Here is a 27186-nt window from a genome sequence, read left to right as displayed (position 1 = left end):
GTTATCATTGATTTGTGTTCAGCAACCTTGCTCATCATATTATCTGCAGTTAATGATGATTTTCGTTTTTTTCCTTTCCTAATCCTTTCATTTATACACTTTGCTCCCTCCCTCTCTCCCTTTTGCCTTATTATTCTGTCTAGGAATGTCATTATAAAGTTGAACAGAAATGTTGATACTGGGCATTATCCTTGCTTTGTTCCTTATATAGATAGCATGTTTGCTATAGGTTTTTATATTTGGAAGATACATTTTACTAGACTAGAAAAATCTCTTTTGGGGATCCCTGGGTGGCTCAGCGGTTTAGCGCCTGACTTCAGCCCAAGGCGTGATTCTGGAATCCCGGAATCGAGTCCCATGTTGGGCTCCCTGCATGGAGCCTGCTTCTCCCTCTGCCTGTGTTTCTGTCTCTGTCTCTCTCTCTTTCATGAATAAATAAAATTTAAAAAAAAAAGAAAAATTCCTTTCTATTCCTGGTTTTTATATGAATGGACTTTTAATTTACTTTTTCTATATCTTTTGAGATCATCATACAATTTTTATTTTCAAGCACAGTGAATTATGATGAATTTATTTTCTAAACCATGCTTCCATTCCTGGGATAAACCCCATATAGTTATGATGTACTATACTTTATGTTCCACTAGACTCAAGTTGTTCAGTAATAAGATCAGTTTATAATTTTCTTTCCTCATATTTCCTAATTAAACTCTGGCATCAAGGTTATGCTAGTCTTAAAAAAAAAAGGTTATGCTAGTCTTATTAAGGTAGGCTGAGGAACATCTTTTTCTTTTCTCTGAACAAGTGTATGTAAGATTGGAATTACTTCTTCAATATCTGGTGAACTTGCTGGTGAAGCATCTAGGTTAAAGATTTTGTTTTTCTCATTAAACTGTTTTAATGGGTCTCAAAATTCTGTGACAGATTTTTTTGGTCAGGTTGTTCCCACTTAAAAGTACCAATTTTGAAAACTAGTAACTTAAAACTGCCACACACAAAACAAATTGTCTACAAAATATTCTCCCTTTATTCTGAAGGTTTTATGATCTACTGTTACCATTATCCTTTTTCTTTTGTCCTGTCCTTTAGCTTTTATTACCATATAAGTGATACTTTTAATTTAATAGACTTTAAAATTTTTATTTTATTTTTTAAAAGATTTTTTTATTCATGAGATACACAGAAAGAGAGGCAGAGACACGGGCAGTGGGAGGAGAAAGCAGGCTCCATGCAAGGAGCCTGATGTGGGAATGATCATGGCCCGAGCCAAAGGTAGACATTCAACCACTGAGCCACCCAGACGTCCCTAGATTTTATTTTTTAGAGGCATTAAATATTAAATTATTATTAAGCTTGATGGCCAGCTGAGACAGTTGTTTTTTTTTTTTTAAGATTTTATTTATTCATGAGAGACACACAGAGGGAGAGAGAGGCAGAGACACAGGCAGAGGGAAAAGCAGGCTCCATGTAGAGAGCCCGACATGGGACTCGATCCAGTTGAGCCAAAGGCAGATGCTCAACTGCTGAGCCACTCAGGCATCCCAAGACAAACAGTTTTGAGAAAGGTTTTCTACCACTGATTAAGAACAGGGTGGCAGCGGGGTGCCAGGGTGGCTCAGGTCATGATCCCAGGATCCTGGGATTGGGCCCCTGTGTTGGGCTCCCTGCTCAGTGGGGAATCTGCTTCTCTCTCGCTGTCTGCCCCTCTCCTGTTCATGCTCTCTCCCTCTTTCAAATAATTAAAATCTTAAAAAAAAAGTTAAAATCTTAAAAAAAAAATAACAGAGGGGCAGATATTAGGGATAATATTCATTTAGCCTCCTGAGCTTTCTAGACAGAGCAGACTGGTGATCTTGCCAGTTCTGGCAGCCTTCTTGTCCACTGCTTTGGTAACACCCACCGCAATGGTCTCATACCACGAACAGCAAAACAACAACAAAGACTATCTCAGAGGAGGATAGCCAGAGAAGCTCTCAACATACTGGGCTTGCCAAAAATAGTATCAACAATTTCAAGAGTTTGGGTCCATCTTCCAGCTTCTTACCAGGATGGTAATCAATCTTCTCCTTCAGCTCAGCAAACTTATAAGCATGTAAGCTATGTGACAATCTGGCACTAATACACAGCCAGCTCTGATTTGGACCAGATGGTTTGGAATAACTATGTGAGCCATGAAAAACATCTCTGACAGGCACATCCTTGACACTGAACCCCACACTGTTCCCAAGAGCTTCACTCAAAGCTCCATGGTGCATTTCAAAAGATTTTTACTTCTGTTACACTGACCAGAACCAAGAAGACCACTATGCTGGGTTTGAGAATACTAGTATCTAGTTGGCCAACTGGGAAAGTATCAATACCATCAATTTTGTAGACACCCTAGAGTGGCAGACAAAGGGCTTATTAGTTGGACAAGCTGTGAGAGAAGACAATCCACAGCTTTAAGTTGTGTGGTTCCACTGCATGGCCATCTTCCCCAGTGACTTTCTATCCCTTGAACCAAAGCGTATTAGTACTTGGTTCCAGCATATTGTCACTATTCCAACCAGAAACTGGTACAAATACTACTGTATCAGAGTGGTAGCCAATTTTCTCAATGCAGGTGTTGACTTCCTTAATGATTTCCTTGTGTATCTTCTAGCTGTGGTGTGGCTTGATGGAATCTATTTTATTAATACCAAGAAATAGTTGTTTCATATCCAGTGAGCAAGCCAAAAGGGCACGCTCATGAGTCTGCCCATTCTTGGAGTTACCTTCTTTGAATTCAACAAACACCAGCAGTAATAATCAGGATAGCACAGCTGGCCTGAGATGTACCTGTAATCACGTTCTTGATAAAGTCTGTGTCCTAGGACATCACTAAGGGTCACATAAATTGCTGGTTTTTAATTTCCACAGGGAGATATCAACAGTGATACCATGCTCACCTTCAGCTTTCCAAAACCCAGGCATACTTGAAGGAGCCTATTCCCACCTTGGCAGCCACCTTCTCAAATTTTATGATCCCATCACATTTGTGATCAAATGGCTGTGAGTGGTGGACTTATTTTCCAATGACAATGTCGATATAAATCTTTTCCTTTATGCTCTGGTTTGGCTTTAGCAGTGACTTTCACAACACTTGTGTTCTGGTGGCAAACCCACTGCAAAACAGGGGGATTTTTTTTTTTTTTAAGATTTTAATTTATTTATTCATGAGACAGAGAGAGAGAGGCAGAAACATAGGCAGAGGGAGAAGCAACTTCCATGCAGGGAGCCCGATGTGGGATTCGATCCCAGAACTCCAGGATCATGCCCTGAGCCAAAGGCAGATGCTTAACCGCTGAGCCACCCAGGTGTCCCCAGGGGGATGTTCTTATGGGAAGATTTCTGATGACTGAATGAATTTATTCAATGGTTATAGGATTATAAGGTCCGCTGTTTTTAATTTGAGCCATTAAAAAATATATTTTATTTATTTATTTATTTATTTATTTATTTATTTATTTATTTATTTATTTATTATTTTATTTTATTTATTTATTTGACAGAGAGAGAGCCCAAGCAGGGAAGGGGCAGAGAAGCAGGCTCCCTGCTGAGCAAGGAGCCCAATGTGGGGCTTGATTCCAGGACCCTGGGATCATGACCTGAGCTGAAAGCAGGCGCTTAACCGACTGAGCCACCCAAGGCACCCCTAGTTCAAGCCATTTTAGTTACTTATATTTTTGAGGAACTTTACCATTCTGTCTATATCTTCAAATTTATTGGAATAAAGCTGTTTATATTATCCTTTCATGGTCTGCAACATCTGTAATCACTTCTACCTTCTACATTTCTAATACTGTTTATTTATGCCTTCTTTTTCTTGGTCAAACTCATCTAAAGTTTATCAATTTTATTATTTCCTCAAAAAAGAAAAACAATAAAATATTTTCCTTTGTTGAACCCTTCAATTGTATGTTTGTTCAGTGTTGTGGTTATGGTTTTCCCCCATTTTTCTTTTTAATGTGGTAAAAGATATACAAAATTTATTATCTTAACCATTTTTAAGCAAACAGCTTGGTAGTATTAAGTATATTCATATTGGGCAACCATCAGCACCATCCATCTCCAGGCCTCTTTTCATCTTGCAAAACTGAAACTATTTAACAATAGGTATTAAACTCCCACTTCCCCTCTTTCCAGTCCCTGGCAACTACCATTCTGCTTTCTTTACAAATCTGACTATTCATTGTGTGTTTGCCTTTTTTTTTTTTAATTTCATGAGCTTCTGCTCTTATTATATCTTCTTCCTTCCTTTGTCTTATTTTGTTCTTTTGTGAACTTCTTGAGATACATACTTAGAGCTCACTAATTTTTGGAGCACTTTTGTGATCTAGATACTTTTAGAAGTGCTTTCCATATATTAGTTTATTTAATCCTCACAACAGTCCTAAGATACAAACTGTACTATCATTTTCATTTATAGGTGAGAGAACTAAAGCACAAAAAAATTAAACAGTTTAACATGTGGCTAACAAGAATTTGAACCTAGGCAACCTGATCCCAAAACTTGGATTCTTCTAAGTTTCACTGCTTCTCAAGAAAGGAAAAATATTCCAAGAAGAAAAATTCCCAGGCACTTGTATTAAGACACATTGTATGAGTGTTTGGCTGAGCAAGGGTCATTACTGGAACATAGGAGAGCTGGTGACAAGGATATGAAGTTGACAACTGACTGTAAAGGGTTTTAAGTGCCTTCCCAAGGAGCTTGGAAAACGGGACTGCCCAGTAAAAAAACCCTACTAACATGATCTCACTCTTTCTTATTTTTTTAAAGTGTTAAATTTCCTATTTGAAGTATCTTTTTGTTATTTACTTTATTATCAGTATCCTTATCTGTAAAATGAGAATAATATTCTTTGCCCCTACTTATATTATATAGTTGGGTTTGACAGTCAAACAAAGTAACAAACATGGGGGATGCCTGGGGTGGCTCAGCGGTTGAGTGTCCATCTTTGGCTCAGGGTGTGATCCCAGCATTGAGTCCCACATCGGGCTCTTTGTGGGGAGCCTGCTTCTCTCTTGGCCTATGTCTCTGCCTCTCTTTCTCTCATGAATAAATAAATAAAATCTTTTTTAAAAAAAGAAAGAAACAAACATGGAAAGGAATTTGTTAAATTATATAGTAATATAAGAATATTTTTAAAAGAATGATCAGAGCAGTGATTTGGTAATATTAATTTGTTAATAATAATTGTAGGAGTAATTGTCATTAATCAACCTCATTATCACAGCACCAGCTAACATTTATTAAGTACTCATTATATGCCAGTTGCTGTTCTAAGCACTCATTTTTTCTTGTAGTATTAACTCATTTAGTAGTTCTTAAACTCTGTGAGGTGGGTACTGTATTGGCAGATATTTTTTTTTTAAGATTTGATTTATTTAGAGGCAGAGACATAGACAGAGGGAGAAGCAGGCTCTCAGGAGGGACTTAATCCCAGAACGCTGAGATCATGATCTGAGCCAAAGGTGCCCCTATTGGCAGATTTATACAGATTTAAAAAAAAAAAAAAAAAGGCTAATTTAAATTGTCAACCCTGGAAGGTGGCAGAACCAGGATTCAAACCCATGTACAGTGGTGCCAGAGCCTATAATCTTAAATCATCATATCTCTAAACATCAATGTGTACATAGCCTGAAGTGAACGAAAAGGATATCAGACTATGAGAAAGTAGTTAGAAGCTATCTTAATAATATAAATATATCAAATAGAAATGATAATGGGAAATTTAAAAACAGAGAAAAAAAGAGGAAGAAATAGGCAAAGAATCAGCTTCTGCTAAGTGACTAAGAAATGAAGAGACAAGAATTTAAAATTACCTAGCGGCCATTTTAAGATCAAAACTGTAAATTAAGTTTAGGCAGACTATATTGTAAAACAGAAATAACAGGAGACTAAGAGTCAGGAAAATCTTAGTTCTATTTTCACCTCTCTTACTAAAATGGTATTTTACTTTGGGCAATTTCTTAATTGCTCTGGGCTTCAGTTTTCTCATTTTGTTTTTTTTTTGTTTTTTTTTTTTTTTTTTTTTTCAGTTTTCTCATTTTGGAAGAAGAAAGAATAAAATTCAATTTGCTTACCTGCAAAGTTGGTTACCGTGAGTTTCATATAACATTTGTATAACAATTTCCCATTTATAACCTATTTTTGCATAACCTGGGGAACAGGGCTTTATATGAATGTAAGATATATTATTGTAGATGTTCTAAGCCGAGTATCATCGTATAATAGTGAAGCAGTAATTCACAAAATAGACTGAAGACATGGTCAAGGGGGGGTGGGCACATGGCTGGCTCAGTTAGTAGAGGCAGGTGACTCCTCATCTCAGGGTTCTAAGTTCGAGCCCATGTTGGGTGTAGAGACTAGGTAAAAATAAAATCTTTAAAATCAAAACAAAAGGGACACCTGGGTGGCTCAGCGGTTGAGTGTTTGCCTTTGGCTCAGGGCATGATCCGGGAGTCCCGAGATCGAGTCCCACATCAGGCTCCCTGCATGGAGCCTGTTTCTCCCTCTGCCTGTGTCTCTCATGAATAAATAAAATCTTAAATAATAATAATAATTTAAAAAATGAAAACAAAACAAAATCCCCAAAATCTAGATAGAAAAATATAGTAGTTATTAGTACATGAGTAAAAGTTAAATCCATGAGCAGATAAATCTCCAAGAGAATGTGTACAAAAAAAGAAAATGCAGCTGTCAGTTTAGTTAGAAAAATGGGGTGGCTCAGTCAGCTAAGTGTCAGATTCTTGGTTTTGGCTCAGGTCATGATTTCAGGGTCCTGAGATCAAGCCCCAAGTCAGGTTCTCTGCTCAGAAAACAGTCTGCTTGAGATTTTCTCTCTTTCTCTCCCTCTGCCCCTCTCCTCACTCACACCCACATGCACGTGTGCTCTAAAAATGAATGGGTAAATCTTAAAAAAAAAAAAGAGAGAGAGAGAGAGAAAGAAAGAAAACTGTCCAAACTCAAACTCCCAAGTGGCTTCAAGACTTTCCTCACTAACCAACAACTAGCCATAAAGTCATAAGAAGCCCTTCTTATGGTGCTTTATTTCAAAATACCAAGCTCACGGTTTCTCCCAAATCTGTTATGACATCTTTTCCCAACAAAGGTCAGACATACATGCAATTTTCTCTATACCCTGAGAGTCAAAAGATATCATTAAACATTACTAATAATTAGTATAAATTCATTTTTCAGTTCAATTAAAGAAGAGAATTTTTAAAAACAAAAATAACTGCCTTTTATGAAAGCTTGGGATAGAAACAGGACTTAGGTAAGCTCCATCCATATCAAAGATATAACCCACTTTCACACGATCCTGGCGCAATACAAGTGGACCTTCAGTTTTTATAGGGATTCATCTACATATAACGTGTATGCACACACACACACATGCACATCACTGCTGGCGGCAGAATAGGCTATAGTTTTCCAACTCAACTCTGACATTCATAAACACTCTTTCCCTGTGCTTCAAAATGAATTTTCTACTGCTCTGTTCCACGATGTACATGTTCAGATGAATGGTATTTTTGTCCTTAACTAGGATCTCTAGGACACAAATGGCAAAGCAAATACCATCAGGTTGGTTTACCTTCACTTATGTCTGGCCCTCTCACATATAATTTTCATTAGAATAATGACTAGTATGTCCAAAACAAAATCTCCAGGTTCTCACTCTATGGAATTTCAGACCAGTGAGGGAAGAATAAACTGAAATTTAATTTAAAAAGAGCTGGAATAATTAGATAATTATTTGGAAAGAAAAAGTTTCCTAAAAAAAAAAAAAGTTTCTAACCCATCTGAAAGCACTCATTTCCCTCTTTGGTCATCTCTCTTAACATAAGGCAGGAGTCCATTCCATACCAACTTTCAGTCAGGTGAAACCAAGGAATCCTTAAAGCGATTAAAGAAATAAAATGAATGCCTTAATGCAGAAGTCTCTAACAGGCTGCCTGTTGCCTCAGTCAACAGATATGTTTTGTTTGGCTAGCAATAACTTTTTTAAAAAGGTAATTCAGCTTCCCATATTTTAAAAACTGAAAGACGGGGATCCCTGGGTGGCTCAGTGGTTTAGCACCTGCCTTCGGCCCAGGGCGTGATCCTGGAGTCCTGGGATTGAGTCCCACATCAGGCTCCCTGCAGGGAGCCTGCTTGTGCCTCTGCCTCCCTCTCCCTCTCTCTGTGTGTCTCTTATGAATAAATAAAAATCTTAAAAAAAACAAAAACAAAAACAACTGAAAGACTTCATATAAAACTCCAGATTTTGACCTAGCTTAAAAAGTGAAAAACTCCTGGGGCACGTGGATGGTTCTGTCGGTTGAGTGTCTTATCTTTGGCTCAGGTCATGATCTCAGGATCCTGAGATCAAGTCCTGTGTTGGGCTCCCTGCTTATTGGGAAGTCTGCTTCTCCCTCTCCCTGGGCCCCTCCCTCTGCTCCTGTGCTCTTTCTCTCAAATAAATAAAGAGAATAAAATAAAATAAAAAGTGAAAAAGTCCTTGGAAGGTTTGGCAGTACGTGTTAACACCTGGATTCCTATTTCTTTATGGCCACGGGCTAGGCCTGAGTAGCAGCTGCTCCTTTTACGTGAGTTCTTCGCATTCAACCCACTTCATTCATCTATGTGACCTGCCTGAAACTTTTGGTCATTTGCTCCTCCTGAATTGAAGGGATTAAAACAATAGCCTTAAATTAGGGAGAGAATTCACAAGACAAATGAATCTAGAGTCTGTGAATAGAAATTTAAAGAGGGTAGTAGTGTTTGGGATGGGATATTTATGGAATACTAAAGCTCGTATTTTACAATCTCATTTATCATATACTGTGTAACTAATTTCTTTATAAGCAAGACTATATTGTTTCACTGACACAGTCTTCTAATTCTATTAGTTTTAAAGTATATAATACTAACTGATAGGGGAAATCTAGCCTTACTACTCTTTATAACAATTATCTATTTTATCCTTCCATATTAAACCCTATTGAGATTTTGACTGGGATTACGACGAATTTATAAATTACATACTGGGAATCTGTTTTTAACAATACCAAATCTTCCTTCAAAATGGTTACATATGTATCTTTTCATTTATCCAAATCTTTAATTCCCTTTAGTAAAATCTAAAAGCTTTCTTTATAAAAGCCTTAACATACCTCTTATTACCTTCACTCTTGAGCGGACTCTCTTTTATTCTGGGGGGGTGGGGAGGGTCCAGTACTTTTGTTACAAAAGGAATCTTTTCTCCTAATTACATTTTTAAATTGGTTATGGCTAGCACTTAAACTTGAATCTGACTATTTAACTTACCTCTCTTACTAGTTGATTCTGTGTGGGCTGGGAGTCAGCAAACTACGAACCACAGGCTGGCTGCTTATTTTTATAAATAAAGTTTTATTGAAACACAGTCACACCCATTTGTCTACCTGCTATCTATAGCTGCTTTCATGCTAGAATAGCAAAATTAAGCAGTGGTGTGCTCGCTTCAGCAGCACATATACTAAAACAGAATTAAGCAGTGGCAACAGAGATCCTATTGCCTACAGAGCCTAAAATATTTGCTATTTGCCCCTTTACAGAAAAAGGTTGCTCACCCCTGATGAAGATAATCATATTATCTGCAAATAATGAAAATACTCTCTTTTTAAATGTAATTTTTGTTTATTTATTTAGAAACAAATGGGGGGCAGCCCCAGTGGCGCAGCAGTTTAGTGCCACCTGCAGCCTGGGGCGTGATCCTGGAGACCTTGGATAGAGTCCCACGTCGGGCTCCCTGCATGGAGCCCGCTTCTCCCTCTGCCTGTGTCTCTGCCTCTGCCTCTCTCTCTCTCTGTGTCTCTATGAATAAAGTCTTAAAAAAATTAAAAAAAAGAAAAAGAAAATAATGGGATCTCCAGCATAATATGAATGATGTCAGAAGGCATCCTTGTCTTGGAATGCTTTTTCTATTTCACTGTCAAGTCTTATGTTTATTCCAGGTTTCTGAAGGTACTCTCATTGAGTACTGGGGACACCTCAGTTGGCTGAGGATCTGCCTTCAGTTCAGGTCATTGTCTCAGGGTCCTAGGATGGAGCCCTGTGTCTGGTTCCATACTCAGCAGAGAGTCTCTGCTTGTTGTTCTCCCTCTGCCCTGCCCCTCCTCCCTCTCAAATAAATAAATTCAATCTTTTTTTTTTTTTAAAGGACTGATCTTTATTCTGAGAATATGTCCTTCTCAACCTTTTTCTGGAAATCGGTTATAGTAAAACAAAGCAGTTGTTTTAAAAAATATCTTTACGTAGTAAAGTAAAAGCTGACAACCCTATATTAACCCATGAACTAGGTCACAAAATCTAAGTCTAGGAAACAGTAGGTTAAGTTATAAAAGGACTATAGTGGTATTTATAGCAGAAACTTTAAGTGGAAACCATCGCATACTGCTTTTCTTACTCAATATTATACTGGGTTTATATATATAAAGAAACAACACAGATTGTGGTTAAGTGGCAAAGAACATGGGCTTTGGGGCCTAGACAGGCCTAGGTGGGAATTCTGCTCCCTCCCTGCCCTCCCCCAACCCTGCCAGCTGTGAGAACTTAGGCAAGCTACTGAATCTCTCTAAAGCAGTTTCTTCCTCCTTAAATGGGGACAACAGTAGTAGCCACTTTAAAAAGTTATTCTCAATGGGGATCCCTGGGTGGCTCAGCAGTTTGGTGCCTGCCTTTGGCCCAGGGCGCCATCCTGGAGTCCCGGGATCGAGTCCCACATTGGGCTCCTGGCAAGGAGCCTGCTTCTCCCTCTGCCTGTGTCTCTGCCTCTCTCTCTCTATCATAAATAAATAAATAAATCTTAAAAAAAAAAAGTTGCTCTCAAGATTCAATGACTTAAAGCAGACAAAGCACTCTATATAACATCTGGTCAATTACAAGTGTTCAATAAATGCTAAGTGTTACTGTTATTATTTTATGTACTTTTTTTTAAGATTTTATTTTATTTTTTTATTTTATTTATTTATTTTTATTTATTTATGATAGGCACACAGTGAGAGAGAGAGAGGCAGAGACACAGGCAGAGGGAAAAGCAGGCTCCATGCACCGGGAGCCTGACGTGGGATTCGATCCCGGGTCTCCAGGATCGCGCCCTGGGCCAAAGGCAGGCGCCAAACCGCTGCGCCACCCAGGGATCCCTAAGATTTTATTTTTAAGTAATCTCTACACCCAATGTGGGGCTTGAACTCAGAACCCTGAGATCAAGAGTCACATGCTCTACTGACTAAGCCAGCTGGGTACCCTTATTTTATGTTCTTCTGACTTGCGTGTAAATCTTTTAGTACATTCATGTAGTACCAAAATAAACACAAGCTAACAATCCAAAGGAAGGAAAAAGGATCATTCAGTTTTGTTTTGTTTTAAAACAGGATTTTATTTATTTTATTTATTTATCATGAAAGACACAGAGAGAAGCAGAGATACAGGCAGAGGGAGAAGCAGGCTCCATGCAGGGAGCCCGATGTGGGACTTGATCCTGGGCCTCTGGGATCATACCCTGAGCCAAACGCAGACACTCAACTACTGAGCCACCCAGGTGTCCCGATCATTCAGTTTTGAATGGGTTAATACTAACAAATGGATTGATAATGTGTAATGTTCACATATTTATATAAATATAATATGTTAATGAGTTATAATTTGAGGAATACTTAGCAATTTTGATTGTTTTACAGAATTATCTATCCTCTAATTTTGTGTGTATGTCTCTTGCACCATCTAAATAACTTGCAAATATGGATGAAAAACAAGGAAGACACTATTAATACAGAGCAAAAATAACATCAAATATAAGTATTCTAGCACTTTGAGAAATGATAGAGAAAACCTCAAGGATGAAATAAATCAATATGAAGTTTGCGGGACGCCTGGGTGGCTCAGTGGCTGAGCATCTGCCTTTGGCTCAGGGCATGATCCCAGTCTGGGGACAGAGTCCCGCATTAGGCTCCCTGTGAGGAGTCTGCTTCTCCCTCTGTCTATGTCTCTGCCTCTCTCATGAATGAATGAATGAATGAATGAATAAATAAATAAATAAATATGAAGTTCAGGATGAAAATTTCCATTTCTTTTTAATTATACAGATGTCATAGAGGGGGCAAGATTTCAAGAGGACTGAAAAAAGAAAGGAAATGTATTAAAAAAATATGAAAAACAGAAGTAGTAATTGGAACAAAATACCAACTAAAGAGTATAACTAGGAGATAAATATAGTCAAGGTAGGAGAGAAGAGACAGAGAGTAAATAGCAAGCTTTCAAAAAGAGAATAAATAAAACCTTAAAGAGAGAGAAGTATTTATTTATTTATTTATTATTTATTTATTTATTTATTTTTTATGATAGTCACACACAGAGAGAGAGAGAGAGGCAGAGGGAGAAGCAGGCTCCATGCACCAGGAGCCCGATGTGGGACTCGATCCCGGGTCTCCAGGATCATGCCCTGGGCCAAAGGCAGGCGCCAAACTGCTGCGCCACCCAGGGATCCAAGAAGTATTTTTAAAAGAAAAAAATGTGTCTATCAGTGGGAAAATTAAATGAACACTTTGGACAAAATATCCTTGGATCTTCAAGCATGTATAACTGTTAACAGTTCTTACTGATAGGTAAAAAAGGAAAACTAAAATTCCTAATTTTCTAAGCTTAGCTTCCCCCAAAGCAGTAAGAATGTACTTACTTCACTAAAGCAGCTGCTTCAGGAAGGACATCAGCAAATGATTCACGGAAAATGATTGCATTTTTCCTTTTGCAGTTCTGTATGACATCATTGGCGAGGTAAAAGAGATTCAAACGGTGGGGATAGGCAGCTAGAGTTGATAAAACACAATAAATAAAACCAAATGAGTCAAATTATACTGAATTCAGTTTATTCCAAATAAAATGTTCTCTAACTGTGTAACCACTATTACGTGGGTGGAGAATAGGCAAATGAACTAATGGATCAATGTATTGAAACTAAAAAATGTTCGGTTAATTTTCTGTTCAAGGTGCTCCCTGAGTAGATTTCCATCTCACTTTACAGATATTTGGCACTAAAAAACTTATTAACTCTAGAGAAGCTATAATAAAACAAAACTGTTTTCCCAAACATTTGGAAAGAAAAACTGTTGAAGCAGCTCAACTCATCGTGCAAACACCAGGGTTAGTGGAAAGAGCAGAGGTTTTCCAACCACCAAGAATGTATGACCTTAGGCAACTGCTTAACCTCCTCTACATTGCAACTGTAGATAGACTCTTTTCATCAACTAGACCAGATACTCCTGGGGTACACCTAAATCCTGCCATCTAACTGGAAGAGAGGATCTACTCCCTACTCTTAGCACCAGGTCCTGGGAAATAAGTAATTTGATCCCATATGCACGAGGAGGTGAAGTTTTTCAAAGGCCCATGATGAGGCCCAATTTGCTTTCAAGCAAAACCACCCCAAGTTTCATTATATCCTGGACAATTTTAATGTCCATTCGGATGATCCATCACATTTTTTAGTCTCTCGGCATCTTGATCTTAAATTCGGTGACCTCCAAGAACCACTGCTCTGTACATTTTAAAATCTCCCTTTCTGACCATAGCCTCTGTTTCCCCTTATATTTGTCACTGTTTTGTATGTTTTTTTTTTTAAGATTTTATTTATTTTTTCATGTGCAACACAGAGAGAGACAGGGAGAGGCAGAGACACAGGCAGTGGGAGAAGCAGGCTCCACGCAGGGAGCCCGACGTGGGACTCGATCCCGGGTCTCCAGGATCACACCCCGGACTGCAGGCAGCACTAAACCGCAGCGCCACTGGGGCTGCCCATATTTGTCACTGTTATCAAAATCTCAGTTCTATATTTTTTCTAACTTTTATTTTTTTTTTTACAGTCACTTTTAGTACTCAATTTTTTCCTCTATCAATTCCACAGTCTTTGATTATTACTAACCCCCCCCCCTTTTTTTTTGAGAGAGAAAGCGAGCAGGTGAACATACATGCAAACAGAAGGAGGGAGAATTCTAAGCAGGCTCCAAGCCTAGTGCAGAGCTCAACATGGGGCTTGATTTTACAATCCTGAGATCATGATCTAAGCTGATATTAAGAGTCAGACTTAAAACACTGAGCCACCCAGGTGCCCCTTAAATCACTCTTTCATCAAATAAAACCTTCGGGGTTTTTTTTTTTTTTCACCTCTCCCCTTATTTAGCCTTTCTATCACACGCATTCAACAAAATCCTAAATTTGGATCAACCTAACTGGATACCTTTACTGCATCTTTATTTCTGCTCCTGGGTTCTGCTGAAGAAAAATCATATCAAGAGAATTGAAACCATATAAGTCTAGTTCCTTTAGCTGGGCCCTCATCAATATAATGCTACATTATACTGTTCGTTCTACATATTCTCTCTCTCTTTTTGGGTAAGATTTATTTATTTTAGAGAGAGAGGAAGAGCATAGGGGGAGGGGCAAAAGGAGAAGGAGAGTCAGTCTCCAGCAGACTCCCTATGGAGTATGACACCCAACACAGGGCTTGATCCTAGAACTCAGAGATCATGACCTGAGCCCAAACCAAGAGTTAGAAGTCCAGTCAATGAGTCATCCACATAGCTCTTTTCTGCAGGTTCTGTTCTTTTTTTAAAAAATATTTTATTTATTTATTTACAGAAAGAGCACAAGCAGGGGGAGCTGCAGTGGGAGAGGGAGAAGCAGACCCCTTTGAGCAGAAAGCCTGACACAGGGCTCGATCCCAGGATCATGACCTGGGCAGAAGGCAGATGCTTAACCGACTGAACCACCCACGCGTCCCCCACATGTTCTTTTTTTTTTTTTAATAGTTTTTTTTTTAATTTTTATTTATTTATGATAGTCAGAGAGAGAGAGAGAGAGAGAGAGAGAGAGAGAGAGAGAGAGAGAGAGGCAGAGACATAGGCAGGCAGAGGGAGAAGCAGGCTCCATGCACCGGGAGCCCGACGTGGGATTCGATCCCGGTCTCCAGGATCGCACCCTGGGCCAAAGGCAGGTGCCAAACCGCTGCGCTACCCAGGGATCCCCCCCCACATGCTCTTAATCAGCATCCTCTCTCATCTGCAGTAAGAGGGATCTCAAATTTTGACCACTCTTATCAAGTCCCCTATTTCACCACATTCCACATTCCTTCTCACTCTCAGCAGAGATAAGCTTACATGCTATTTCACAGAGAAAGCAAAAATTATTAAATGGAAATTCTGTTCTCTCAATAAAAATGCATCCATTATTTATATCCAACCAAATCAACTTACCTGAGTTAGTTAAGATCCTTCAGATTCAGGTATCTGAAAGAGTTCTCACTGTCTCCACTTTAACTCTGATTAACTTCATAACTGTAGAAACTACTTTTTTCCCCTGTACTTAAAATACGCAATCTACTATGCTCAAGAGCTTTATATAAATTATGCCATCTCATTTATGTTGCCACCACTCCACTCAAACAAGGAATTACCAATAAATTCCAGCTTATTAAATGTGATGAAATTTAAAAAAAATTTTTTTTAAGATTTTATTTATTCATTTGAGATAGAGCATGAGCAGGGGCAGAGGGAGAGGGAGAAGCAGAGTCCCCACTGAGCAGAGAGTCTGATGTGGGGCTCAATCCCAGGACCCCGTGATAATTACCTGAGCTGAAGTCAGATACCCAACCAAGGGAGCCACCCAGGCACTCCTGATGAAATTTTTTTAAATGTTATTTCTTTGTGGCTTCTGGCACACAGAATAATCTGTTATGGTAATTCCTCCTTCAGTTTGTCATAACCACTTTCCTAGTTTTCCTACCTCTCAGATTCCTTCTCTACTGGGTGGGCATGTGTAGATAGGAGATGTAACCATCCTCCTTTAAATGTTGAATCTCCAGCGTTCTCTCCTAAGCACTCTTCTCCATTCACCCATGGCATCATGCTTAAGATTTCAGGTGTTTTTTTTTTTTTTTTAAGAGAGATTTTATTTATTTATTTATGAGAGACACAGGCAGAGGGAGAAGCAGGCTCCACATAAGGATCCTGACGTGGGACTTGATCCCGGGTCCTCAGGATCACGCCCTGGGCTGAAGGCGGTGCTAAACCACTTAGCCGCCTGGGCTGTCCAAGATTTCAGGTTTTAAGTTAGTTTGTTCCATTCCTGACTGTCCCTTATTAGCTTTGGGGTTTTATACACTACTTGACTCTTCTATATGACACTTTTTTTCTTTGTTGTTACAAGAATTAAATGAAACAATGTATATAAAGCATTCAGGCCAGTGCTTAGCAGAAAATGAAATGCTATCAGCATAATCATCCACTTAACTCCTAACACCTATACATCAATGACTCCCATGTCTATAGATCTATAGATACCAAGCCTGGATTTCCTTTTCATCAGTCAAGGCACACATCCACATCCAAGTCTCGGAGGCACCCTGAACTTAATTTTTCAGTATTAATAACCGTCCTCCTCTTCCATCATTCCTGCTCCTGTATTTAGTCAGAATTTTAGCAATCTTTTTTGACTCTTCTTGCTCCCTACCTGACCCTCTTCACATCTGATACATCTCCAAGTCCAGCCAATTTTGTCTCCAATAATATCTGTCAAATTTATCTCTTTTTTCTTCTCTTCTTACTATTGCTCTTTGCTTGGTTCATCATCTTTGACCTAGACTACTACTGGAGTACCCTCCTAACTGATCTTGACTTAATCCCCTCAGTTACTCTCTAAATTTCTAAATTCATTTCTAATACACAAATATTATCCAATTTGTTTCTCATATCAAATCCATCAATGATTTCCAAATGCTTACTGGGAAGTGCCTAAACACCTTAGTCTCCATTTATGGTCTGCATCTTACCTTCTCTTTTAGTCTCTTTTCGCTTTCAAAGTTCTATCTTTAATGAAGTATAGTTAGCAGAAACCTTGCATGTGAACTCTTTCTCTCTGAATTTTCCTTTTCTAAGATACCCCATCCTGAATATATTGTGTTTTCTACTCATTCATAGGAAAAAGTCCAAAATTTTAAATTAAATTCATGTCAGATTTTGCTTCCATCTTATCACTACTTCTTCTCCAAACACACTACCCCCAACTATTTTAATGCAACTTCTTCCCAATGCATACCCTATACTCTATAGTCAAATCATTATAGAAAGTCAGGAGGAAATGAGAAAAATGGTGAGGTTGTCTGAGACGATGTCTAAAAGCAATGGGATTTAAGAAGACCCATCATGAATGCTTTTCCTCTGCAACCTAGTTCTTGCCTACTTGTTTAGCTTCAACTTTAGCTACTCTTCCTTAACAGCTGCAGTTTAGTGAGCTATACTTTGTTCTTAACATCAAGCCCCACTTCCTTTCCTTATCTTGCCACTTACTTCAACTGGCTAATTCTTTCTTCCTTCAATTCTCAGCTTATATATCACATCTTCCATGAAGCTTCCTGACTCCGTAAGACAAGGCCTTTAGTGCATCCTGAAAATACACATATCATATACTTATCACACTATAGTGTACTTGTTTGTATCTTCCACTAGAGTATAAGCTCCTTAAAGGCTGGAATTCTGTCTTGTTTACTGCTATGTCCTCAATGACTGAGTATCTGACAGGTGCTCAAATAATATTAGTTAGGAGCCCTGGATGGATCGGGCAGTTGGCCTTTGGCTCAGGTCATGATCCCAGGTCCTAGGACACCTGGGTGGCTCAGCAGTTGGGTGTCTGCCTTTGGCTCAGGGTGTGATCCCAGGGTCTGGGACTGAGTCCCAAATTCGGCCCCCTGTGAAGAGCCTGCTTCTCCCTCTGCCATGTCTCTGCCTCTCTGTGTCTCATGAATAAATAAATAAAATCTTTAAAAACAAAACAAAAGGGACACCTGGGTGGCTCAGCGGTTGAGTGTCTGCCTTTGGCTCAGGGCATGATCCTGGAGTCCCGAGATCGAGTCCCACATCAGGCTCCCTGCTTGGAGCCTGTTTCTCCCTCTGCCCGTGTCTCAGCCTCTCTGTCTCTAATGAATAGGTAAATAAAATCTTTTTAAAAAATTAATAAAATAATCCCAGCATCCTGGGATTGAGTCCTGCACTGTGCTCCCTGCTGAGCAGGGAGCCTGCTTCTCCATCTTCCTCAAATAAATAAATAAATAAATAAATAAATAAATAAATAAATAAATAAAATGCTCAAAATAATAATAATAATAATAATAAAATGTCTGATGAAGACGTTAAATTTTTGTAGACAGGAACAAAGGGGAAGAGTACTCCAGCAAGAACAAGTCATGAGTAAAGGTGCTGAAAACGATCGTCCAATGTCTATCTTTGGTTTTACAGAAGGGAAAAATTTAGACAAAAAAATTTTTTAAGATTTTATTTATTTGGGCAGCCCGGGTGGCTCAGCAGTTTAGCACCGCCGTCGGCCCAGGGTGTGATCCTGGAGACCCTGGATCGAGTCCCATGTCAGGATCCCTGCCGGGAGCCTGCTTCTCCCTCTGCCTGTGTCTCTGCCTCCCTCTCTCTGTATGACTATCATAAATAATAATAATAAAAAAATTAAAGATTATACAAATATTAACTGATACCCTTACAACAATGCTGAGGTTAATACTATTATATCCATTTAAGAGGTGGAATAATGGGGATCCCTAGGTGGGATAACTGGCAAAATTCAACCACAGTCGGTGCCTGGGTGGCTCAGTCGGTTAAGTGTCTGCCTTTGGCTCAGGTCATAATCCCAGGGTCCTGGGACCGAGCCCCACAACCAGCTCCCTCCTCAGTGGAGAGACTGTCCTTCCCCCTCTACTCCTCTCCCTCACTCATGCTCTCTCAAGTAAATAAATAAAATCTTAAAAAAAAAATTCAACTATAGTCTGTAATACTGTATCAATGTTCATTTCCTGCTTTTGGTAGTTGTTCCAGATGTTACAGAACCACCAATGCAATGTACTAAACTGTGTCTCCCCAAAATCTTTATGTTGAAGCTCTAAACCCCAATGTGACTATATTTGGAGATAGGGCCAATAAGGAGGTAATTAAGGTTAAACGAGGTCATGACGATGGGGCCTTTAAGAAGATAAGAGTGTTTTTATAAGAAGAGACACCAGAGATCTTTGCCACCACCAACAAACACCCTTGTCCACCACGTGGCCTCCTATAGAAAGAGGCCTTCTTAAATCAGGAAGAGAGGGATGCCTGGGTGGCTTAATCAGTTAGGCATCTGATTCTTGTTTTGGCTCAGGTCTTGATCTCAGGATCATGAGATCAAGTACCCTGTCAGGCTCTGCACTCAGCAGAGTCTGCCTGAGATTCTCTCCCTCTGCCCCTCTCCTGATCGATGTATTAGTGCCTATGCTCACTCTATCAAATAAATAAATAAATGGAATCTCAATATACATATGTGTGTACATATGTGTGTGTGTGTATATATATATATAAATGAATAAATAAAATCTTTAAAAAAAAAAGTGTTTCCAATCTGCATGGTCTTTCCATTACAGAGAATAAGCATTATGGTATAATGGAAAAGGTACAAGCATGAGTCAGAAGACCCAAACTGTAACACTTGAAAAGGATTAATCTTCTTTTTTCTTTTAAAAAATTTTATTTATTTATTTGATAGAGAGAAAGAGCACAAGTGGTGGGAAGGGCAGAAGGAAAGGGAGACGCAAGCTCTCCACAGAGCAGGGAGCCCGATGAGGGACCTGATCTCAGAATCCCAGGATCATGACCTGAGCCGAAGGCAGATGGTTAACTGACTGAGCCACCCAGGCGCCCAAAAGTATTAATTTTAATTATCTTTAGTCTGACTTATTTTGTAAAATGAGGATGTTGAAAGGAAAAACAGGGGTCCCTGGGTAGCTCAGACGGTGGAGTATCTGACTCTTCAGTTCAGCTTAGGCTGTGATCTTGGCATGGTGGAACCGAGTCCTGTACTGGGCTCCGTGCTTGTCGCAGGGCTGCCTGCGAATCTCTCCCTCTGTCCCTCCCTCTGCTCACTCGCCCTCTCAAAACAAAATAAATAAAATCTTTGGGACACATGGGTGCTGCAGTCGGTTGAGCAACCCACTCTTGGCTTTGGCTTGGGTACTATCACAGGGTAGTGGGATTGAGGTCAGCATGGAATCTGCTTAACAATTCTCTCTCTCCACCCCTCCTACCACCCTGCGTGCCAGTGCTCTCTCACCTTCTTAAATAAATAAATAAATAAATAAATAAATAAATAAATAAATAAATAAATAAATAAATCTTAAAAAAATTTAAATAGGGCAGCCCCAGTGGCACAGCGGTTTAGCGCTGCCTGCCCAGGGCGTGATCCTGGAGACCCTGGATCGAGTCCCACATCAGGCTCTCTGTATGATGCCTGCTTCTCCCTCTGCCTGTGTCTCTGCCTCTCTCTCTCTGTCTCTATGAATAAATAAAATCTTAAAAAAAATTTAAATAAATAAAATCTTTAAAAATTTATCTATTTGTGAGGAGGGATGCCTTGGGTGGCTCAGTGGTTAAAACTATGTATTTATTTGTAAGGATACTTATTTATTTATTATATTTATCCTATTATAAGGATTTTATTCACTTATTCATGAGAGACACACAGAGAGAGGCAAAGAGATAGGCAAAGGGAGAAGCAGGCTCCCTGCAAGGAGCCTGATGTGGGACTCCCTCCCAGGACCCCGAGATCACGTCCTGAGCCAAAGGCTGAGGCTCAACCACTGAGCCACCCAGGTGCCCCCACTCAACTGATTTAATTTCTGAATACTCACTGTATGGAATTATATACAACCCATTACAGTATTCATCATATATATATATATATTTGTACAAGGTGTTTACAAAAAAAACCATGAATATTGTAATTAGTGAAAAATTTGAAAGCAAATCCTTTTCTCTTAAGTACTGATTTTAGAGCCTGAAGTACTGATTTTAGAGCCTGAGTCTTGAATAAAATGACTTGAATGTACATTGAAAGAGCCACATCTAAACTAAAAATTTCAAAGTAGTCTCTTAATATTCATAAGGTATCCACTTAGAAGTTCTTTAAACAATTTGCTACTCAGGATGTGTGTTAAATATCATTATACACAATTATCTAGAAATCTACTAAATCAAATCTTCTCTAATCCTTTTTTTCCCCAAATTTTTTAAAAAAAGGATTTTATATATTTATTCATGATAGACACAGAGAGGTAGAGACACAGACAGAGGGAGAAGCAGGCTCCCTGAGGGGAGCCTGATGCAGGTCTCCCTCCCAGGACCCCAGGATCACGACCTGAGCTAAAGGAAGAGGCTCAACCATTGAGCTACCCAGGGGCCCCAAACCCTCTGCAATTTTTTTAAAGATTTATTTATTCATTTATGGTAGGGGGGGGGCAGAGACACAGGAGGAGGGAGAAGCAGGCTCCATGCCGGGAGCCCGAAGCGGGACTCGATCCCGGGACTCCAGGATCGCACCCTGGGCCAAAGGCAGGCGCCAAACTGCTGAGCCACCCAGGGATGCCCTGTAATTTTTTTTAATAAAGATTTTATCTATTTATTCATGAGAGAATGCAGAGAGAGAGAGGCAGAGACACAGGCAGAAAGGGAGAAGCAGGCTCCATGCAGGAAGCCTGATGTGGGACTCAATCCTAGGACTCCAGGATCAGGCCCTAAGCTGAAGGCAGGTGCTTAACTGCTGAGCCACCCAGGCGTCACACCTTCCATAATTCTAAACAGAAAACTGTTTGGTGTTATCAATGACCTATAAAGAGCCAAAAGAAAATTAGAATCTAAATATCCATCAAGAGTGGAATTGGTTTATAAAATTAACAAATTGATGTAACCATTAATCAAATATGAAGACCATACGAAAACTGTAAAATGGTTTAATACTGAATGTGAAAAACAAAAACGGTTTGCTAATCTTGACTCTTACTTCCCCCTTTTTTCTACATCTAACTCCTGTCAATCCTTCCTCCTTTTCACTGTATTTTACTGAATTTATGATACCACTGTTTATAACATGCACCATTTTATAAACCATGAAGAAAATTACAAAGTACTTCCAAATAACTCAATGAAACTATTGACTATAAAATACACACTGATTTCAAACATGTTAAAATGTGGGGAAAAAATGTGCATCTTAGAATTGATAGAATCCATGATATGTAATTCATTCTCTCCCTCCCCACTCCTTTTGCCACTGACTTACTTTAGTATTTCATCATTAATACTTCCTAATAAGTGATGTCTGCCTCTAGTTTGACCACCCTTCAATCCATCCTCCACATTACTGGAGAATTCATCCCACAGATATGCTTGCCCCCATGCACAAACTTCTGTATAAAAATACTCTCTGCAGTGCTACTTCCAACAAAAGCCTAGAAATATCTTGCAAGTCCATTAAAAGAAGATTGGCTAAATCCAACTAAATAGCACATAACTATTAAACACAAGTTTAGAATCTTCTTCAAGATATAAAGTGAAAAGCAAAATGGTGAAGTATGCCACTACAGGTACACAAAAAATACAAACATATATTTGATATTCATAGAGAATACCTCTGAGAAGATAACAAACTTTAATAATAATGCCTCAGCATAAAGAAACCAAGGGACCAAGAGAGGCAGGGGCAGTTAAAGTAGAGGAATTCATTTTTTACTATATACTTTTTGGAATTTGATTTGGGAATATATTTATTTACTTATTCAAAACAACACATTAAAAATAAAATGAAAATTCCACTATGTTCCTACACTTCATGTTCTTTCTTAATACTGCTTAAAACACCTTGTGCATAGATATGGTATTGTTCACTTGGAGTTGAAAATATTCATTAACAAATGTCTCCCCACCAGACCAAGAGATCTAGAGCACAGTGGCTTTGCATCTCAATGCCAATCAACTACTTAGCAGGTATATAACACTTTCTATTGGATAAATACTTACCAAGACCTCCCTCTAAAATCACCCCCATTCATGGGCAGCCCAGGTGGCTCGGCGGTTTAGCACCACCTTCAGCCCAGGGTGTGATCCTGGAGACCTGGGATCAAGTCTCACGTTGTGGGGCTCCCTGCATGGAGCCTGCTTCTCCCTCTGCCTGTGTCTCTGCCTCTCTCTCACTCTCTGCGTCTCTCATGAATAAATAAAATCTTTAATAAAATAAAATCACCTCCATCCAGGCATCCTCTTCCCCTCTGCTCCAAACTATCTGCTTCTCTCTCTTATCAATTAACCCCAAATTTTCTGGGTTCCCCTAAATGACACTAAGGAATGACCTAAGATATGAAGGAAAAGGAATCTTTTACTCCTGTCTCTTGTTAACCAACTCCGCCTTCTATGTCTGTTATTATAGAGTCTCAGATAATCTGCCCCAGGTTCTTTTAAAACATTTACTCTTGGGCAGCCCGGGTGGCTCAGTGGTTTAGAGCTGCTTCAGCCCAGAGCGTGATCCTGGAGACCAGGGATCGAGTCCCACGTCGGGCTCCCTGCGTGGAGCCTGCTTCTCTCTCTCTGCCTGTGTCTCTATCTCCCTCATAAACAAACAAATAAATAAACAAAATCTTTAAAAAATAAAACATTTTAAAAAAATAAATAAAACATTTACTCTTTCAAAGTTTGACCTAATTTTTCACCATTATGAAAATGATAATGAAAAGAGGAGTATCAAATAAATAATGTAATCTGTCCCATCTTAAGTGCTAAGCATAATCCTATCTCAAATCCACATATCAGAATTCTCATTCCTTTCAGAGGATGGCGTTGGAAATTAGATGCAGATAGACATTAATTCAAACTATACCTCAGTAACTACTAACTGGGTCATGACCTTGACTAAAATGACATGTCTCTGAGCCCTAATTTCCGTATCATCTTTTTTTTTAAGGATTTTATTTATTCATAGAGACACACAGAGAGAGGTGGAGACATAGGCAGAGGGAGAAGCAGGCCCCCTGAGAAGCCTGATGTGGGACTTGATCCCAGGACCTTGGGATCACATCCTGAGTCAAAGGCAGATCCTCAACCACTGAGCTACCCAGGTGCCCCTAATTTCCATATCTTAAAATGAACACAATAGGGGTAGCCTGAGATGGCTCAGTGGGTTAAATGTCTGACTTTGGCTCAGTTGTGATCTCAGGGTCCTGGAATTGGGCCCCACATCAGGCTCCTTGTACTCTCTCTCTCTCAAATAAATAAATAAATAAATAAATAAATAAATAAATAAATAAATACTTTTAAAATAAATGAACGCAATAGTTCAAAATACTTTTGGAAGGAATAAATAAATAATATATGTGAAATATCTGTCTGTAGTACCTACTACTGTTACAGAACAAGTTAAATACTTCACTAAGTGTAGTTGTTTTCTCTCAGTTTTCTTTCTAGGTTGGTATGTATCAGGTAAGTATATGAAAAAAATGCCATCGAATTAAACTAAGTATGTATGACAAGTTTCTTACTTCTAACTCTGGCCTCTGAAAATGGGAAGAAAAAGGCTTTATGGTTTTTACCTCCTCCAATCCTACAACTCCCTTGCTCTGTTCTGGCCCTTGAAACATCTAGGCTGCAAAAAAATCAGAGGCCCAATCTCCTGGAAACTCTCATCTTCAAAGAAGTCTTAGAGCTTCAAGTCAATTGTCTTCTCAGGTGACCTCAAAAATGTTTGGTCTGCCTTGGTCTGCTATAGTAACACTAAATACAGAGATTTACATGAGTTGTTTAATTACTTATACCTAATAACCACACAGAATAATAATTATGCACATATCATTTAATCAGCAAAATGTTTTAAAAAGTTGATTATAACCCAAACTCTGCTCATACATGATTCAATGTTGGTTAATCACACAGCTGAGCTGTTTGCTCATGGATTTAAAAAATTGTTCTGGAGCAGAGAACACCTGGGTGGTGCAACTGCTTGAGCATCTGAGCTCATGATCTCGGGGTCATGGGATTGAGCCCTACGTAGGGCTCTGCACTAAGCACAGAATCCGAGTCTGTTTGAGATTCTCTCTCCGTATGCCTCCTCCTTCCCCCCAACCCCTGTGTGCATGCATGCTTTCTCTCTCACATACACACACAAAATAAGAAAATAAATCTTTAAAAACCATTCTGCAGCATCTGGCTGGCTCAGTCAGAAAAGCATTCAACTCTTGATCTTGAGTTTGAGCCCCACATTGGGTGTAGAGGTATTAATTTAAAATAAATATTGTAAAGTTCATACTTTTCTCTCCATCTAACATGACTTAGAGGGAGCACTTCGGTGGCTCAGTTGGTTAAGCATGTGCCTTCAGCTGGGTCATTCGTGGTCCTGGGTCCTAGGATCAAGTCCCACATTGGGCTGCTTCTCCCTCTGCCTATCTGTCTTCCATGAATAAATAAATAAAATCTTAAAAAAAAATAGCTTTGCTAAGTATACAATTCTCAATTGATAGTTGTTTTCTCTCTGCATTTGAAAGTTTTATCTTGTGTCTTCTAGCTACTACTGTTGCTATTGGTCTATCTTCCTTTGCAAGCTATTTATTCTATCTGTTTCTAAGGGCCTCCCTTTGACTTTAGTATTCAGTTTAGCCCCAGAGTGTGTAGGTATGCATTTCTTTTTATTTAATCTCCTTCATAGTCATTCTGCTTCCCGTACATTCAGGTCTTTCACTAATTCTTCAGACCTTTCAGCATTATTCCTTCAAGTATCAACTGTTCTCCATTCTCTCCTTCTAGGACTTCAATCACACATATGTTAGATTCACTATCATTCTTATCAACTTATCTTTCAACATTATATTCTGAGAAATTACTTTAGATTTTTCAGTCAATTAATCCATCCATTGGGCTTTTAATTTCAACAATTATATTTTTCATTTCTTTTTTAAAAAAGATTTTATCTATTTATCTGAGAGAGACGGAGAGCACTCATGATGGGGGGGTGGTGCTGAGGGAGAGGGAGAAGCAGACTCCCCACTGAGCAGGAAGTCCAATGCAGGGCTCAATTCCAGGATACTGAGAACATGACGTGAGCCCAAGGCAGATTGCTTAACAGACTGAGCCACCCAGGCATCCCTATATTTTTCATTTCTAACATTTCACTTGGTTCCTTTACAAAATCTATATAACCAAGTCTGAGAGTCTTTCATTTCCTACTGTATTTTAGATTCTACCTTTTATTGATTTAAACATTTTATATTTTATATTTTATCATTCTAATAGTTTAAATCTTTAGGGGTTTCTTTCTACCAAATCTCACTCATACTGGCTTATTTCCTTGTGTTTGGCAGTTTTTATTATTATTATTATTATTATTACTATTTTAGTTTTTATTTTTTTAATTTTGAATTTATATTTTGTTGAATTTTATCTGTGGTAATTCAGAGAGCTTAACCAGAAAAGGCTATTTCCCTTGGGGTTGCCTGGGTATCTCAGTCAGTTAAGCATCTGCCTTCTGCTTGAGTCATGATCCCGGAGTCCTGGGATCAAGCCCTGTGTCAAGCTCCCTGCTTTGAACGGAGCCTGCTTCTTCCTCTCCCTCTGCCTGACACTCCTCCTGCTTGTGTATGCAAGCAAACTCTCTCTGTCAAATCAATCAATCAATCAATCAATCAGTCTTTAAAAAAAAGAAAAGAAAAGGCTACCTTTCAAAATGTATTTGCACTTGCTCTGGTGAACTGAGGATTGGAACTAGTCCTTGGTCCAATTTAGTATCCTTCTCAGAGGGTTCTTATATTTGCTACGGGCCAAAGACAACATCTCCCATTAATGCTAATATGGGCATTTGCCCTGGAGGCAATCTTGCCTTTTCTGTTGGCTCACTGTTCACTGTCCTGTTTTAGCGGATTCTTCACTCTTATAAGTGAGAACAGACCCTTACAGAGCATCCTTACTTTTTTAGCATACCCAGTAATGAATTAAAAATTATGCATGGAACCTTCTATATAGAAGAATTCCAGGGATCCCTGGGTGGCGCAGCGGTTTGGCGCCTGCCTTTGGCCCGGAGCGCCATCCTGGAGACCCGGGATCGAATCCCACGTCGGGCTCCCTGCATGGAGCCTGCTTCTCCCTCTGCCTGTGTCTCTGCCTCTCTGTCTCTGTGTGACTATCATGAATAAATAAATAAAATCTTAAAAAAAAAAAAAAGAAGAATTCCAAATAATTTACATAGATACTGTCCCCTCAAGGAGATGGAGCATAACTCCCCACTCCTTAAGTGTGAACTGTGTACAG

The 27186-nt window shown here is 39.1% G+C and overlaps 1 protein-coding gene across 6 annotated transcripts in view; it reads right to left on the bottom strand.

Moving 5' to 3' along the window:
- The window catches only part of RPRD2 (regulation of nuclear pre-mRNA domain containing 2), a 90694-nt gene that overhangs the window by 43560 nt on the left and 19948 nt on the right, over positions 1-27186 (bottom strand). For all 6 annotated transcript variants that reach the window (XM_055312526.1, XM_055312528.1, XM_055312527.1 and 3 more), the window contains exon 2: positions 12723-12852. In XM_055312526.1, coding sequence (XP_055168501.1) covers positions 12723-12852 — 130 coding nt within the window. The remainder of the gene's footprint in view (positions 1-12722; positions 12853-27186) is intronic.

Source organism: Nyctereutes procyonoides, unplaced genomic scaffold (assembly GCF_905146905.1).
Source record: "Nyctereutes procyonoides isolate TBG_1078 unplaced genomic scaffold, NYPRO_anot_genome, whole genome shotgun sequence".
In the NCBI taxonomy this organism is placed as follows: Eukaryota; Metazoa; Chordata; class Mammalia; order Carnivora; family Canidae; genus Nyctereutes; species Nyctereutes procyonoides.
The sequence above is the reverse complement of the archived record's forward strand: the minus strand, read 5'-3'. Positions and strand labels throughout refer to the sequence as shown.